This window comes from Electrona antarctica (assembly GCF_951216825.1).
Source record: "Electrona antarctica genome assembly, chromosome: 3".
Classification (NCBI taxonomy): Eukaryota; Metazoa; Chordata; class Actinopteri; order Myctophiformes; family Myctophidae; genus Electrona; species Electrona antarctica.
This window is the reverse complement of record NC_136808.1, coordinates 57847789-57865328: the sequence shown is the minus strand read 5'-3', so window position 1 is coordinate 57865328 and position 17540 is coordinate 57847789. Positions and strand designations below refer to the sequence as shown.

The following is a 17540-nucleotide window of genomic DNA, read 5'->3' as shown; positions in this document are numbered from 1 at the left end:
GCCCACTGTATGGACCTTATACCGCTGTAGCCTGAGGCCCACTGTATGGACCTTATACCGCTGTAGCCTGAGGCCCACTGTATGGAAGCATACCGCTGTAGCCTGAGGCCCACTGTATGGACCTTATACCGCTGTAGCCTGAGGCCCACTGTATGGACCTTATACCGCTGTAGCCTGAGGCCCACTGTATGGACCTTATACCGCTGTAGCCTGAGGCCCACTGTATGGACCTTATACCGCTGTAGCCTGAGGCCCACTGTATGGAAGCATACTGCTGTAGTCTGAGGCCCACTGTATGGACCTTATACCGCTGTAGCCTGAGGCCCACTGTATGGACCTTATACCGCTGTAGTCTGAGGCCCACTGTATGGAAGCATACTGCTGTAGCCTGAGGCCCACTGTATGGAAGCATACTGCTGTAGTCTGAGGCCCACTGTATGGAAGCATACTGCTGTAGCCTGAGGCCCACTGTATGGACCTTATACCGCTGTAGCCTGAGGCCCACTGTATGGACCTTATACCGCTGTAGCCTGAGGCCCACTGTATGGACCTTATACCGCTGTAGCCTGAGGCCCACTGTATGGAAGCAGAAAGCTGCCAAAATTCAAATGAAATGGCAAATACAAAAAGTCAATTGAAATAAGAGAACTGCTTTTTCATTTTCAGGTCATTAACGCATAAATACATCTAAAATGTAATAGCATTTACATTTAATCTACAGATGTGCTCATTCTATGACACAATTAAAAATAAAAGATCATTTGATTCTCAATTTTCAAAAAATACCCCGCAAATTAGTGGGCAATATTACAATGAAAATGCAATTTAGAAAATTCAAATTAAATAAGAGAAATGCTTTTTAACCTTCAGATATTGAACGCATTTAAGTGAAAATATAATGCAATAGCATTTATATTTCATCTCCAGGTGTGCTCATTCTATGACAGAATGAAAAAGCAAAAGCAATTTACATTGCATTTGCATTTTCAAATTGGCGTGTGTACGACTTGAAAATTAAAATGCAATGCGATTTGCTTTTGCTTTTTAATTTGGTCATAGAATGAGCACATGCAAAAGCAAATCACATTGCATTTTCATTTTCAAATTGGCATGACGATTTCTACGATTTGAAAAGGAAAATGTGATTTGCTTTTGCTTCATCTCCAGGTGTGCTCATTCTCATAATTGGCACACTAAGATATTGACTATATAAAGAAATTATGTAAAAGAAAAAAATGGCGATATGATATATTTTCTTTAAAACCTTGAAAAATGATTAATTGTGATGAATAGGAACTTAAAAAGTATACTACGCTGGTTCCATGGAGCAATGGTGGAACCCAACCGATTGATTGATCATTAAAAGATTCATGCGCTGAAAGATGCAAAGTGGGTCCTAATACAGAATAGGTTGGAACCACCGCAGTACATGCAATATGTGTGGCTATGTTGAGATTAACCCTCAAGACTTCAAGAAGTCAGCTGGACGTGAGTTGGCTCTGAACGTGGGCCGCTTTTCTCTGTCGGCACCAAATCTCTCTCACCAAGCTAGATGTGAGCGTGTATAGATCGGCTATTGTTTGGCTAATGTTCGAAATAGAATCCAAAGGGAAGTATGCACATCTCTACAAAATAATTACAGGTGCTGAACAAAAAGATACGTACAGGGAAAAGGAAGGCAGTCCCCACACTTTTTTACAGCTCCCAGGGTCATGTATTTAAAGGAAGGCAGTCCCCACACTGTTTTACAGCCCCCAGGGTCATGTATTTAAAGGAAGGCAGTCCCCACACTGTTTTACAGCTCCCAGGGTCATGTATTTAAAGGAAGGCAGTCCCCACACTGTTTTACAGCTCCCAGGGTAATGTATTTAAAGGAAGGCAGTCCCCACACTGTTTTACAGCTCCCAGGGTCATGTATTTAAAGGAAGGCAGTCCCCACACTGTTTTACAGCTCCCAGGGTAATGTATTTAAAGGAAGGCAGTCCCCACACTGTTTTACAGCTCCCAGGGTCATGTATTTAAAGGAAGGCAGTCCCCACACTGTTTTACAGCTCCCAGGGTCATGTATTTAAAGTCCCCACACTGTTTTACAGCTCCCAGGGTAATGTATTTAAAGGAAGGCAGTCCCCACACTGTTTTACAGCTCCCAGGGTAATGTATTTAAAGGAAGGCAGTCCCCACACTGTTTTACAGCTCCCAGGGTAATGTATTTAAAGTCGGTAGACGGACAACGTTTCAAACACAACAGGTCTTTGTCTTCAGGCAAACACAGTAGGCGTGTTACAACAGCATACTGTAGGTGCGAGTTGACAATGAACAAGCCGTTTTTGCAATGAAGATAATTAGACTGACACACACAAGTGCCCTTGAACAAGGCATTGAACCACTACGATGAAATGTTCTATGAGCAGGGCCTGGCTGGAAACAAGTTCTTGAGCTTAGCCCAGATACCCTGGGTAAATATAGTAATCATTTCATTTCATTTCATTTCATTTCATTTCACACCCACTGCATCTACAGAGTAAGGCTGAGTAGAGTAATGTCAAGCCAAGGACTCATATAAGACTATTAGTAGTTAGTTATGTATGTTATTTTTTGGTTTGTAGTAAATTATCCATTTTCCTGCAGCTCTGTACAACTTACCCTCGACTTCCCTAAAAGTATTCTATCTTAACAGTTGGCCAATGTTCCCCACATAATAATATGGATGCTGCCTGGGGATTTAAGTGGTTAAGGGAATTCAATCTGAATTCAATTCTGCATGTTCTATAGAACTCGGGGCCGGCCGGCTAAACCGGGGACGGAATTGGCTCTGCAACGGTATATACGCTGTCACTATAATCAATGGATCCCGGCTGCATGCGGTGCGCAGCTGGTGGTGTGTAAGTGCTCTTATATTTCCGCATGTCCGCGGGGACAACGCAGCCCTTCGCCTCTCCTTTAGAGGAAGAAAACAGTAAAAATGGAACTCCCTGCGGGATGTGGACAAATTGTCGGTGCAGCCACCTGCTTAGCTGCGTACGGTTCCATTTAGCCCCCCGTCCCCCTCAGAAGGTTGTGTCGTTATTAGTTGCTGTATGGTTGCCGATGCCATAACACTAAGAGTATAGCCATAGACTCACAATCCTAATATAAATGCACCACGTCTCTGTGTGTACGTACGAACGTCTGTAATCCACATAACTCGAGAATTCAAATTTGACACCACAGGTAGTGACCAGTGCCTGGTGTCAAGTCTGTCGGATCGCCGATTGTCCGGAACCAGCACAGACGCCTTTGCTCGGGCTCTGGACAGGGCCCCTGCCCAGGCTCTGGACATCTCCATATATGGAGCTGGCCTGTTCTGACATCACAATAAGGTTCTGACATCTGCATATACTCCATATTTGGGCATGCCTGACAAATAACTCCATATATGGGCATAAAAGGGACACAGACATAATAAGTGGGTTGGCTATTCATTTCCAACTTGCATCGTTACTTCCAAGTATAGGCCAGTGCCCAATGGGCACCACTCTAGTTCTTATTAAAGTGGCACCTTCTTATTAACCCATTCTGGGTGGGAACCCCTTTTGGTGTTAGCATTATGTTATGCTTTAGCTATTGAAAAATAGCAGATCTACAAGCTTGTACAGTAGGTCTGCTATTTTAGAAAAATCGAAGAACGACTGACATAGAAACATAGCTTTTTCAGAAAACTGTCAGGATGTAGAAGACATTTTTAGAATCTGATCTCAGGTCAAAATGGGTTAAGGTGGCATTAAGTGAAGACCAATGAAAAGCCATTTTCAGCCATGCTGAACCGACAGTGAACCGGCTCTCTAGACAAGTGGTTCTCAGAGTGGGGTCCCTGAGGGGGGGATGTTCCAGAGGGGAGATAATAAAGCAACAACATCAGTTTAACACTATTTTGTACACCGCGTCACAGTGCTGTGAGCATGTAGATCGTCTATTTTCTGATCGACACGGAACACGTTGTCCGTGCAACTGTACTGTACAGGACGTATCAATGTGGAGGTCCTTGACATGAATATGTTTGAGAAGCGCGCTGGGTCAACAACATGGAGACGTGGTGGTTGAAACCACATCCGTGGTTTCATCATCCCCTCCTCCATCCCCTCCTCCATCATCCCCTCCTCCATCCCCTCCTCCATCATCCCCTCCTCCACTGATGGAGGAGGAGGAGGAGGAGGAGGAGGAGGTGGTCCAGGCTGAAACCAGAGCCTTCATGTTCAGACCATTTATTTATGTCTCCCCATCGGAATATCCTTTTCCTGAAAGCGAGATGCTGTAGATCCTGTCCTATATACTGTATATGCTCTGCCCTCTGGGAGGTGGGGGAGGAGGAGGAGGAGGAGGAGGAGGGGGGGGGAGGAGGAGGAGGGGGGGGGGGGGGGGGTTGGGGTCAGGGTGAAAGGGGAAGACGGAAGTGGAGGGGAGAGTTGTAGTCACCATATTCCCAGGAGGAGATGTACAGTAGTGAGTATCATGTTCTGTTCTGAAGGCAGAACAAGACACACACACACACACACACACACACTTGTGTGTGTGTGTGTGTGTGTGTGTGTGTGTGTGTGTGTGTGTGTGTGTGTGTGTGTGTGTGTGTGTGTGTGTGTGTGTGTGTGTGTGTGTGTGTGTGTGTGTGTGTGTGTGTGTGTGTGTGTGTGTGTGTGATGAGATAACAGAGGAGAGGAGAAGCTCAAGCTTCTAACAAAAGACACACACACACACACACACACACACACACACACACACACACACACACACACATAATTGATACTGTATACCTTTTTTGTCACTTTGTTGCATTATTCCTTTAAAGATAGTTTACATAGAGTTATTATTACAAAACATTTCTTTGAAAGGTTTGAGATCTCTCTCTCTCTCTCTCTCTCTCTCTCCCGCAGCTCTCTCATGTCTTCTGTTTGCTTTCCCGTCATTTTAAGTTAACCCACCCATCATTCTCACGACTCCCACAAGGTTCTAATGGTATAGGGTGTGTGTGTGCGTGCGTGCGTGTGTTGTCACGTGTGTGTTTGAGTGCGTGTGCCTGCGTGTGCACATGCATATAAGGCAACGAGGGACTAGTAGCCATGGCGTAGGCGAGCGTCAACCCACATTACGTGAGGTGCTTCTCATCGCTGACGCCCACTAACCATGCAGGGCCCCCCCCTCTCTGACATGATGCAAGCAGTCACATGGCCTACGGATGAAGAATACCCATCATCAACATCATCATCATTAGCGTACCGAAATGGCGCTCGAGGTCACTTGGATAGTCATTTTAAGATGTATACTTTGTCGTATGATGTGACGTGACCCATTGTGAGCTTGTAGATCCTGCAGGTTTCAGTGTGCGGCATATTGCATATATACGTAAATCAAGCGAAATACAGCAGGCCTTGCTGATTCAGAGGTGGTTAATTCAAAAATATCTACTGTAATTCGACTGGCAGCCAGGCAGATTGGTTCCCTTATTGATTCCCGGTGTTTGCCTTGCGCGCTAATAGGCAATTCATATCGCTCAAAGTATTTGCATATCCCACAGGTACATTTATGCAAACACTGCGCACAGACCTGTATGTGTGCACACAAAGAGCCGAACACATACCTACTGTACACACATGCACGGAATGGTACATCGTTTAAGTTTAACCCATTTTGACCTGAGATCAGATTCTAAAAATGTCTTCTACATCCTGACAGTTTTCTGAAAAACCTATGTTTTTCTATGCCAGTCGTTCTTCGGTTTTTCTAAAATATCAGACCTACAAGCTCGTAGAGCTTTTAGATCTGCTATTTTTCAATAGCTAAAGCATAACATAATGCTAACACCCAAAAGTGGTTCCCGCCCCAAAATGGGTTAATGAAGGATGGTATCTCCAGTGCACGTTTACTGAAGGGAGATGTCAAATAATCTTATCGTATTTTAATTCAACAGCACCTGTACAGTAGAATGTGTCTCCAGCAACAGGAGCAGCACTGGCAATTTCCGCGTCCGGGGCCAATCACCATGCTTAAACACGTCCGGGGCCAATCACCATGCTTAAAGAAAAGTGAGGCAAAAGCATTGATTGCTGTTTAATCCATTTTGGGCGGGAACCCCTTTTGGTGTTTTAAACATGTTATAATTTAGCTATTGAAAAATAGCAGATCTACAAGCTCATAGCGCGCCACCGAGTGGCGCGCTATGAGCTTGTAGGTCTGCTATTTTTGAAAAATCATGGAAATGTGGCGCAAACCATGGAATATTCTTTTAGAGCCACTGATTTTAACTCAAATCTTTGCTCTGGGGGTGCCCCTGGAACAACATATTTTCAGATGGGGGTCGGCGGGCAATTACATATATTTTTGAGGGTCCTTGACATGAAAATGTTTGAGAACGACTGACATAGAAACATGGGTTTTTCAGAAAACTGTCAGGATTTAGAAGACATTTGTAGAATCAGTCTCGGTCGAAATGGGTTAAGGAAGTCAAAGCCACTCGTAACGTAACTGCCGTCCCCGTGCAATTCCACCCTGTCGCTCCCAGCAATGTGTGATCTTTTGCTCTCCACCTCCAATGATTATAACGTCATCTGCAATCACAGCCACGCAGTAGAGAGTAGTGGAAAGTAGCTATTAAATACACTTACTCAAGTACAATTTTGAGGTACTTTTATTGTACTTGGGTCAGTGTGTGTCCATACTTATAGGCTTCTACTCCAATTTACCTACATGTACAATTTAAGCATTTAGCAGACTTAAAGGTATATTCAGTGATTTCGCTTCATTCAAATATCACTTATTTTTAGTGTGCTGACCATATAAGGAGTTCCTCCCTGTCCCCAAGTGAGCCCCTGGGGTCAAAAAACCCTAGTTTCAGTTTTGGTGGCGGGTGGCAAAGCCTTCATCCAATCAGGATGAGAGGGGCCTTCCTCCAATCATGTGTGGGGGCGGGCCTTGGTGCACATGCTGTTGCACTTCCCCCCCACTGTAGAGCGTGTGCATGTGCACATTTTGTTACCGGGGCGGACTGGGTGGTTTTCCAAATCACCCAAATCACTGAATGCTCCTTTAATCCAGAGCGACTAAAGGGCCTTTCAAACGGGCAGCGATAAACGCGCCTAGTAATTCATTTTCAATGAGACCTGCGTTTTGTTTTTGTACGTGCGGAGAAGTCGAGGGGTGACAACGCAAGCGTATTTATGTGGGCGCGGTTCCGTGAAATGATCGCGCACGTGCTCGTTTCGTGCACACACCCGCGACTAACTAGACCTGGATTTACGTAAGCTAAGAACCTAACAGTGGAATATCTCTATAGATATAAAGAAACTATGTGTATATACAGTACTATAGAGTGCTACTCCACTACATCTTAGAGGCAAATAATGCACTTGTGTAGTTACACTTTGTAGATTTAGATTTTTTTTTATTTGATTTGATTTGATTTATTTGATATATTCAAGATACAGTTCAAAAAGAGCAGTACCGAATGGTCAGGATTGCACAAAAAGTCAAAGACTTAATTCCATTGTGGTCCAAATAAATAAATACAGCATATGCTATAGGAAGAACATGCGTTGACTAAAATCACAATAATAAGGACACCATCAATAATAAGGACACCATCATAGATCAATAAACAAAACAATGAATACATAATAAATAGATAACTACAGCACTATTCTAGCTTGCCCATCAGCCAGTTTTTCTTAACATATTTTTTAAAAATGTTCAAGGACTGGGCAAATGTAATTTCCCTTGGGATTTTGTTCCAATCCTCCACCCCTGTATATTTAAATGAGCTTCTGCCTACATTATTTGTTAGGCTTGGTAGTTTAAGATTATTATTTCACAATATCTCCACTAATCTCCACTATAAGAACACACTCCTCTCTCATACTGCGTTTTGCATCTACAGTACGACACTAGGAATGGCCTTGGCCTTCGACCACCCATCTTCCTTTGTAATCTTGAAGTCAGCCACTCGCAGCCCCTCAAGCAGTGTAGCTTCATCTGGCACTCTGTTTATCTCTTACTTTGTCTTCCTCTCCCACTCGCTCTCTCTCTCTTTCACGCACGCACGCACGCACGCACGCACGCACGCACGCACGCACGCACGCACGCACGCACGGACGGACACACACACACACACGCATGCACACACGCTCACACACACTAACACAGAGCCCCTCCCATTGTTATGTAAACCTCAAGCCATGACAAGAATCACTTTGTCATCTGTGTTTTATCGTTGCACTTCCAGCGCACTGCTACACAAATACCCATACACACACACACACACACACACACACACACACACACACACACACACACACACACACACACACACACACACACACAATGCATAATGTATACACGCAAACACATAAATATCCATGCAAAAATATGTTTGCATGCATGTGGACATAATTACACATACCGACACAATTATGCAATTCTTTCCGCTTCATCCACAACAATTGGCCAATTGCAGGCTGTGGTAGGCAGCTTTTATGTTTGGAGGCATACTGTGCCCCCCCCCCTAAAGACACACACACACAGTGACAACCACACCTTCTTTACTAACATGTGCGATGTGCCTTAGATAGCTGCATGGCGGTGTGTGGTGCACCGAAAAATAGCAGATCTACAAGCTCATAATGCTTATTTTGTTTTGAAATTTCAATAGAGGGATAAGCCCCTTGAGTTGCAACAACTCCTTCCTGCCATGTTCATGCTGGTTTGGGGATTACGCATGCACGCACGCACGCACGCACGCACGCACGCACGCACACACACAGTGTATTGGATTATGCATGCACTGTCCTCTCTCTCTCAACGACTAATATGCCAAGATGCCCTAGAGCAAGGCTGTTATTTGTTGTTGATGTCCATATTGTGTCTCCCCCCCCCCCCCTCTCTCTCTCTCTCTCTCTCTCTCTCCCCCCCAGCCCCCCCCCCCCCCCCCCCCTCGGCACGGTCGAGGCAGATGGCCGCCCATCCTAGAGCCAGGTTCTGCTTCAGGTTTCTTCCTGTTAAAGGGGGAGTTTCCAATGTCTTTCCAATGTCGCCACATGCCTGCCTGCTCAGGGAGAGTCTGTGTAGTTGTGATTTGGCACTAGAATTAAAATGTAATTCAAATTGGAGATTTAATTTAACCCTTTAGCACTATAGGAATCTAGTTTGCTGTCATAAGAGCAATACGCACGTTGACCCCGTTGAGCCCTGCCTTTGATCTGACGGAGCAATGAAGCCAAGCATACCAGGATGACAGTGGATGGGTGGGCTGCTGGGTGGGCTGCTTATCATACCAGGATGACAGTGGATGGGTGGGCTGCTTATCATACCAGGATGACAGTGGATGGGTGGGCTGCTTATCATACCAGGATGACAGTGGATGGGTGGGCTGCCTATCATACCAGGATGACAGTGGATGGGTGGGCTGCTTATCATACCAGGATGACAGTGGATGGGTGGGCTGCTTCTCACCGGGCCAGGATGACAGTGGATGGGTGGGCTGCTTCTCACCGGGCCAGGATGACAGTGGATGGGTGGGCTGCTTATCATACCAGGATGACAGTGGATGGGTGGGCTGCTTATGGGTGGGCTGCTTATCATACCAGGATGACAGTGGATGGGTGGGCTGCTTATCATACCAGGATGACAGTGGATGGGTGGGCTGCTTATCATACCAGGATGACAGTGGATGGGTGGGCTGCTTATCATACCAGGATGACAGTGGATGGGTGGGCTGCTTATCATACCAGGATGACAGTGGATGGGTGGGCTGCTTATCATACCAGGATGACAGTGGATGGGTGGGCTGCTGGGTGGGCTGCTGGGTGGGCTGCTTATCACCGGGCCGTTGTGACAAGGAGAAGTCAGTGCTGAAAAAAGTACTGACATTTTACTTAACCCATTTAGGCCTGAAAAAAGTGTCTTCTAAATCCTGAAATACCTGTTTCTAGGCCTATATCACTCAATATTTCATGTCAAGGACCCCAAAAATGATCTGTAATTGGCCTCCGAGACACCCATCTGAAAATATGTTGTTCCAGGGACCCTCCAGAAGCAAAGATTTGAGTTAAATAAAATAAAATGGTAAATGGTGCATTTATATAGCGCCTTTATCCAAGGCGCTTTACATAGATTGTGCATTACATTCACCCATTCACACACACATTCATACACCGATGGCAGCGGAAGCCATGCAAGGCACCAACCAGCACACCGGGAGCAATTTGGAGTTCAGTGTCTTGCCCAAGGACACTTCGACATGTAGACAGGAGGAGCCGGGATTCGAACCGCCGACCCATGGATCATTGGACGACCTGCTCTACCTCTTGAGCCACAGTCGCCCCAGTTAAAAACGTTAGTTAAACACGTTATTAAAATATATTCCAAATTTGAGGCACATTTTCACGATTTTTTTAAAAATAGCTAAATTATAACATAATGTTTAAAACACCAAAAGGGGTTCCCGCCCAAAATGGGGTGAAAGTATCAATACAGCAATACAGAAGTACTCTGTTACAAGTAAAAGTACACAATATTGGTTTCAAAATGTTTAAAGTAACAAAAGTAAAAGTAGTGCAGAATGTCCCTTTTCAAATGTCTACAAATCTTTTGTAGATAGCAAATCTACAAGATTGTAGATTGGCTATTTTCAAATGGCCGAAATGTATATATAGGGCTGAAGTGGTTAATGTATGTTTTGTAATAATAATCCAAATCTACGAAGTAGTTTTAAAGATAAGTGTAGTGGAGTAAAACGTGCAATATTTGCCTCTGAGATGCAGTGGAGCAGAAGTCAATGTACTAGAAATTACTCAAGTACATCACTTAAGTAAATGTACTTTCCACCACTGCTCATAGCTGAGCCGTTGTGACAAGGAGAAGCACAGAGCACTGTGACCAGTGAGGAGGAGCACAGAGCGCTGTGACCAGTGAGGAGAAGCACAGAGCGTTGTGACCAGTGAGGAGAAGCACAGAGCGCTGTGACCAGTGAGGAGAAGCACAGAGCGCTGTGACCAGTGAGGAGAAGCACAGAGCGCTGTGACCAGTGAGGAGAAGCACAGAGCACTGTGACCAGTGAGGAGAAGCACAGAGCGCTGTGACCAGTGACGAGGAGAAGCACAGAGTGCTGTGACCAGTGAGGAGAAGCACAGAGCGCTGTGACCAGTGAGGAGGAGAAGCACAGAGTGCTGTGACCAGTGAGGAGAAGCACAGAGCGCTGTGACCAGTGAGGAGAAGCACAGAGCGCTGTGACCAGTGAGGAGAAGCACAGAGCGCTGTGACCAGTGACGAGGAGAAGCACAGAGCGCTGTGACCAGTGAGGAGAAGCACAGAGCGCTGTGACCAGTGATGACAAGGAGAAGCACAGAGCGATGTGACCAGTGAGGAGAAGCACAGAGCACTGTGACCAGTGAGGAGAAGCACAGAGCACTGTGACCAGTGAGGAGGAGCACAGAGCGATGTGACCAGTGAGGAGAAGCACAGAGCACTGTGACCAGTGAGGAGAAGCACAGAGCACTGTGACCAGTGAGGAGAAGCACAGAGCACTGTGACCAGTGAGGAGGAGCACAGAGCGATGTGACCAGTGAGGAGAAGCACAGAGCACTGTGACCAGTGAGGAGAAGCACAGAGCGATGTGACCAGTGAGGAGAAGCACAGAGCACTGTGACCAGTGAGGAGAAGCACAGAGCACTGTGACCAGTGAGGAGGAGCACAGAGCACTGTGACCAGTGAGGAGAAGCACAGAGCACTGTGACCAGTGAGGAGGAGAAGCACAGAGCGCTGTGACCAGTGAGGAGAAGCACAGAGTGCTGTGACCAGTGAGGAGGAGAAGCACAGAGCGCTGTGACCAGTGAGGAGAAGCACAGAGCGCTGTGACCAGTGAGGAGAAGCACAGAGCACTGTGACCAGTGAGGAGAAGCACAGAGCGCTGTGACCAGTGAGGAGAAGCACAGAGCGCTGTGACCAGTGAGGAGAAGCACAGAGCGCTGTGACCAGTGAGGAGGAGAAGCACAGAGCGCTGTGACCAGTGAGGAGGAGAAGCACAGAGCGCTGTGACCAGTGACGAGGAGAAGCACAGAGCGCTGTGACCAGTGAGGAGAAGCACAGAGCGCTGTGACCAGTGAGGAGAAGCACAGAGCGCTGTGACCAGTGACGAGGAGAAGCACAGAGCGCTGTGACCAGTGAGGAGAAGCACAGAGCGCTGTGACCAGTGACGAGGAGAAGCACAGAGCGCTGTGACCAGTGAGGAGAAGCACAGAGCACTGTGACCAGTGACAAGGAGAAGCACAGAGCGCTGTGACCAGTGAGGAGAAGCACAGAGCACTGTGACCAGTGACAAGGAGAAGCACAGAGCGCTGTGACCAGTGAGGAGAAGCACAGAGCGCTGTGACCAGTGAGGAGAAGCACAGAGCACTGTGACCAGTGACAAGGAGAAGCACAGAGCGCTGTGACCAGTGAGGAGAAGCACAGAGCACTGTGACCAGTGACAAGGAGAAGCACAGAGCACTGTGACCAGTGACGAGGAGAAGCACAGAGCGCTGTGACCAGTGAGGAGAAGCACAGAGCACTGTGACCAGTGACAAGGAGAAGCACAGAGCGCTGTGACCAGTGAGGAGGAGAAGCACAGAGCACTGTGACCAGTGAGGAGGAGCACAGAGCGCTGTGACCAGTGATGACAAGGAGAAGCACAGAGCGCTGTGACCAGTGAGGAGAAGCACAGAGCGCTGTGACCAGTGAGGAGGAGCACAGAGCGCTGTGACCAGTGAGGAGGAGCACAGAGCACTGTGACCAGTGAGGAGGAGAAGCACAGAGCGCTGTGACCAGTGAGGAGGAGCACAGAGCGCTGTGACCAGTGAGGAGGAGCACAGAGCGCTGTGACCAGTGAGGAGGAGAAGCACAGAGCGCTGTGACCAGTGAGGAGGAGCACAGAGCGCTGTGACCAGTGAGGAGAAGCACAGAGCGCTGTGACCAGTGAGGAGAAGCACAGAGCGCTGTGACCAGTGAGGAGAAGCACAGAGCGCTGTGACCAGTGAGGAGGAGCACAGAGCGCTGTGACCAGTGACGAGGAGAAGCACAGAGCGCTGTGACCAGTGAGGAGAAGCACAGAGCGCTGTGACCAGTGAGGAGAAGCACAGAGCGCTGTGACCAGTGAGGAGAAGCACAGAGCGCTGTGACCAGTGAGGAGAAGCACAGAGTGCTGTGACCAGTGAGGAGGAGCACAGAGCGCTGTGACCAGTGACAAGGAGAAGCACAGAGCGCTGTGACCAGTGAGGAGAAGCACAGAGCGCTGTGACCAGTGAGGAGAAGCACAGAGCGCTGTGACCAGTGACTAGGAGAAGCACAGAGCGCTGTGACCAGTGACAAGGAGAAGCACAGAGCGCTGTGACCAGTGAGGAGAAGCACAGAGCGCTGTGACCAGTGAGGAGAAGCACAGAGCGCTGTGACCAGTGAGGAGAAGCACAGAGCGCTGTGACCAGTGAGGAGAAGCACAGAGCGCTGTGACCAGTGAGGAGGAGCACAGAGCGCTGTGACCAGTGAGGAGAAGCACAGAGCGCTGTGACCAGTGAGGAGGAGCACAGAGCGCTGTGACCAGTGAGGAGGAGCACAGAGCGCTGTGACCAGTGAGGAGAAGCACAGAGCGCTGTGACCAGTGACAAGGAGAAGCACAGAGCGCTGTGACCAGTGAGGAGAAGCACAGAGCGCTGTGACCAGTGAGGAGAAGCACAGAACGCTGTGACCAGTGACAAGGAGAAGCACAGAGCGCTGTGACCAGTGAGGAGAAGCACAGAGCGCTGTGACCAGTGAGGAGAAGCACAGAGCGCTGTGACCAGTGACAAGGAGAAGCACAGAGCGCTGTGACCAGTGAGGAGAAGCACAGAGCGCTGTGACCAGTGAGGAGAAGCACAGAGCGCTGTGACCAGTGAGGAGAAGCACAGAGCGCTGTGACCAGTGACAAGGAGAAGCACAGAGCGCTGTGACCAGTGAGGAGAAGCACAGAGCGCTGTGACCAGTGAGGAGAAGCACAGAGCGCTGTGACCAGTGAGGAGAAGCACAGAGCGCTGTGACCAGTGACCAGGAGAAGCACAGAGCGCTGTGACCAGTGAGGAGAAGCACAGAGCGCTGTGACCAGTGACCAGGAGAAGCACAGAGCGCTGTGACCAGTGACAAGGAGAAGCACAGAGCGCTGTGACCAGTGAGGAGAAGCACAGAGCGCTGTGACCAGTGAGGAGATGCACAGATCGCTGTGACCAGTGAGGAGAAGCACAGAGCACTGTGACCAGTGCATTCATGATGCTCGATCAGGGACCAAGTGAAAGAAGATTCCATACGGTTCAACGGTTGAAACTGGTCACGTATAGCCAGGATGCTCCGGCAGGCTGAAGAGATGCATCAGCAATGCATGACACTGAGACCGAGAGATTTGATTTGATTTTTATTAATGATCCGCGTTCCCCATTAGCTGGTGCCATGGCAACCAGCTAGTCTTCCTGGGCTCCACATAAAAGACAAAATACAAATACAAAATGATCAAATTATGTCAGTACTCAAACACGAGAGATGGCTTATGGCTTGCTGCCTTTGGTTAATTCACTCATTCAATCTTTATTTAATCTTGAATATTTGATTGAGGACAAGCCCTCACAAATAAAAATAGTCAAACATGAAAATATGAATAAGCAAGACAGTTGAAAAGGGAATAAACACAATTCCAAAATAATTATTATCAGACAATGCACAATTTTCTTGCACAATGCTGAATCATCCAGGGGGCGACAACAGAATGACCCTTTCTTCAACTATGCTAGAGGGCTGCCTGGAAATGCAACGTAAGGATGCAAGAATATAATTATGCGCTCTCCCTCAAACACCACAGCTGACACCAAAATGTGGTGTCCAAAATCCGGAAGTGCTCAATGTTAAACCCCAGCTGCACGGGGTTACCTCGTGCTAAATGCATGGGCCCGACTGCAGCCCCAGCTCTGACCAGTAGGGCTGAGCGCTTCAACGTTGGCCAGCCATTCTGGAGGCTTGAGCCAACTTTGACCAGGTCGACCAGCATATTTTCATATGGTTTTGTTGCACTTGCGTTGCAGGCAAATGGATGATTAAACAGGCAATCATCATTGTGGGATGCATAAAGTCAAATCAAGTCGATATCATTTAATCAATGGGACATTGTTTTGTGTTGAAAGACAACTTACAATAATAGATCATGATTTTATACAGTATAATCACAGGCATAGTGCATCCACCGTCTTGTCCTTCTCCTACAGATAATACTAAACAAGAGGTACAGAGCAGCTGGCCTACTATACTGTTGACAGCAGCTTGCACTGTAAACATGAAGAAAGTAGCCTACATATCAATAGCACCATTACCTTTACTGCCAAATACATTGAATGTCAAGTCAGTTTTATTGACTTCACATGACACTGACAAACTCATGACACTTTACATACAGTACAGAGAAGGTCAAGGCTAGAGTGTTTCATTTACAAAGACGCAAGAATTCCCCCATGAGCATGACCACGCACTTGGCAAAGGAAACTGTGATCCATGGAAGCCTGTGTTGTACACTGTAAACAGCTCTATTTACAGAAGTCAAGCAGATCAATATACTGTACATGGCCATGACACACAGGATCTCACAAGATCAATTGCAAGAAACAATTAACATATACATTAGTAACAGTGTGTAATCAGATCATAATAGCGGATGGGTGGAGGGATTATCCAAGGGTGTGTAGGAGATGCAGTGTTCAAAACATAGTAATAGTACTTGTCGAAGAATGTTGAATTAACTACAGCATATTGCTATAAATGTTTTAACAATTACTTTTTCAGTTCACAAATAAAGGTTGTGCAGGTACGTATCTCATAAAGGTTGTGCAGGTACGTGTCGCATAAAGGTTGTGCAGGTACGTATCGCATAAAGGTTGTGCAGGTACGTGTCGCATAAAGGTTGTGCAGGTACGTATCTCATAAAGGTTGTGCAGGTACGTATCGCATAAAGGTTGTGCAGGTACGTATCTCATAAAGGTTGTGCAGGTACGTATCTCATAAAGGTTGTGCAGGTACGTATCTCATAAAGGTTGTGCAGGTACGTATCGCATAAAGGTTGTGCAGGTACGTATCGCATAAAGGTTGTGCAGGTACGTGTCGCATAAAGGTTGTGCAGGTACGTATCTCATAAAGGTTGTGCAGGTACGTATCTCATAAAGGTTGTGCAGGTACGTATCTCATAAAGGTTGTGCAGGTACGTATCTCATAAAGGTTGTGCAGGTACGTATCGCATAAAGGTTGTGCAGGTACGTATCTCATAAAGGTTGTGCAGGTACGTATCTCATAAAGGTTGTGCAGGTACGTATCTCATAAAGGTTGTGCAGGTACGTATCGCATAAAGGTTGTGCAGGTACGTATCGCATAAAGGTTGTGCAGGTACGTATCGCATAAAGGTTGTGCAGGTACGTATCTCATAAAGGTTGTGCAGGTACGTATCTCATAAAGGTTGTGCAGGTACGTATCGCATAAAGGTTGTGCAGGTACGTATCGCATAAAGGTTGTGCAGGTACGTGTCGCATAAAGGTTGTGCAGGTACGTATCTCATAAAGGTTGTGCAGGTACGTATCTCATAAAGGTTGTGCAGGTACGTATCTCATAAAGGTTGTGCAGGTACGTATCTCATAAAGGTTGTGCAGGTACGTATCGCATAAAGGTTGTGCAGGTACGTATCTCATAAAGGTTGTGCAGGTACGTATCTCATAAAGGTTGTGCAGGTACGTATCTCATAAAGGTTGTGCAGGTACGTATCGCATAAAGGTTGTGCAGGTACGTATCGCATAAAGGTTGTGCAGGTACGTATCGCATAAAGGTTGTGCAGGTACGTATCTCATAAAGGTTGTGCAGGTACGTATCTCATAAAGGTTGTGCAGGTACGTATCGCATAAAGGTTGTGCAGGTACGTATCTCATAAAGGTTGTGCAGGTACGTATCGCATAAAGGTTGTGCAGGTACGTATCGCATAAAGGTTGTGCAGGTACGTATCGCATAAAGGTTGTGCAGGTACGTATCGCATAAAGGTTGTGCAGGTACGTATCGCATAAAGGTTGTGCAGGTACGTATCGCATAAAGGTTGTGCAGGTACGTATCGCATAAAGGTTGTGCAGGTACGTGTCGCATAAAGGTTGTGCAGGTACGTGTCGCATAAAGGTTGTGCAGGTACGTGTCGCATAAAGGTTGTGCAGGTACGTGTCGCATAAAGGTTGTGCAGGTACGTGTCGCATAAAGGTTGTGCAGGTACGTGTCGCATAAAGGTTGTGCAGGTACGTGTCGCATAAAGGTTGTGCAGGTACGTGTCGCATAGAGTATGTGATTGTGTGTAGTTTTGTGCAGAACATTGTGCAGTATATCATGCCAGAAAGTGTTTCAGTCACTTTCTGACATGATATACTCAGGGGCGGCCTTAAGGTCCGGGAGGCCTCAGGGGCGGCCTTAAGGTCCGGGAGGCCTCAGGGGCGGCCTTAAGGTCCGGGAGGCCT

The 17540-nt window shown here is 47.1% G+C and overlaps 1 protein-coding gene and 1 long non-coding RNA gene across 2 annotated transcripts in view; one reads left to right on the top strand and one right to left on the bottom strand.

Annotated features, from left to right (window-relative positions):
- Positions 1-17540, top strand: part of LOC306920456 — a 77138-nt gene that overhangs the window by 21209 nt on the left and 38389 nt on the right. The window lies entirely within an intron of this gene.
- LOC306920592 (ubiquitin-conjugating enzyme E2 G2-like) overlaps positions 4054-17540 on the bottom strand; it is a gene marked incomplete at both ends in the record, with an annotated part of 35365 nt that continues 21878 nt past the window's right edge. The window contains one exon of the mRNA XM_079497404.1: positions 4054-4224. Coding sequence (XP_079353530.1) covers positions 4054-4224 — 171 coding nt within the window. The remainder of the gene's footprint in view (positions 4225-17540) is intronic.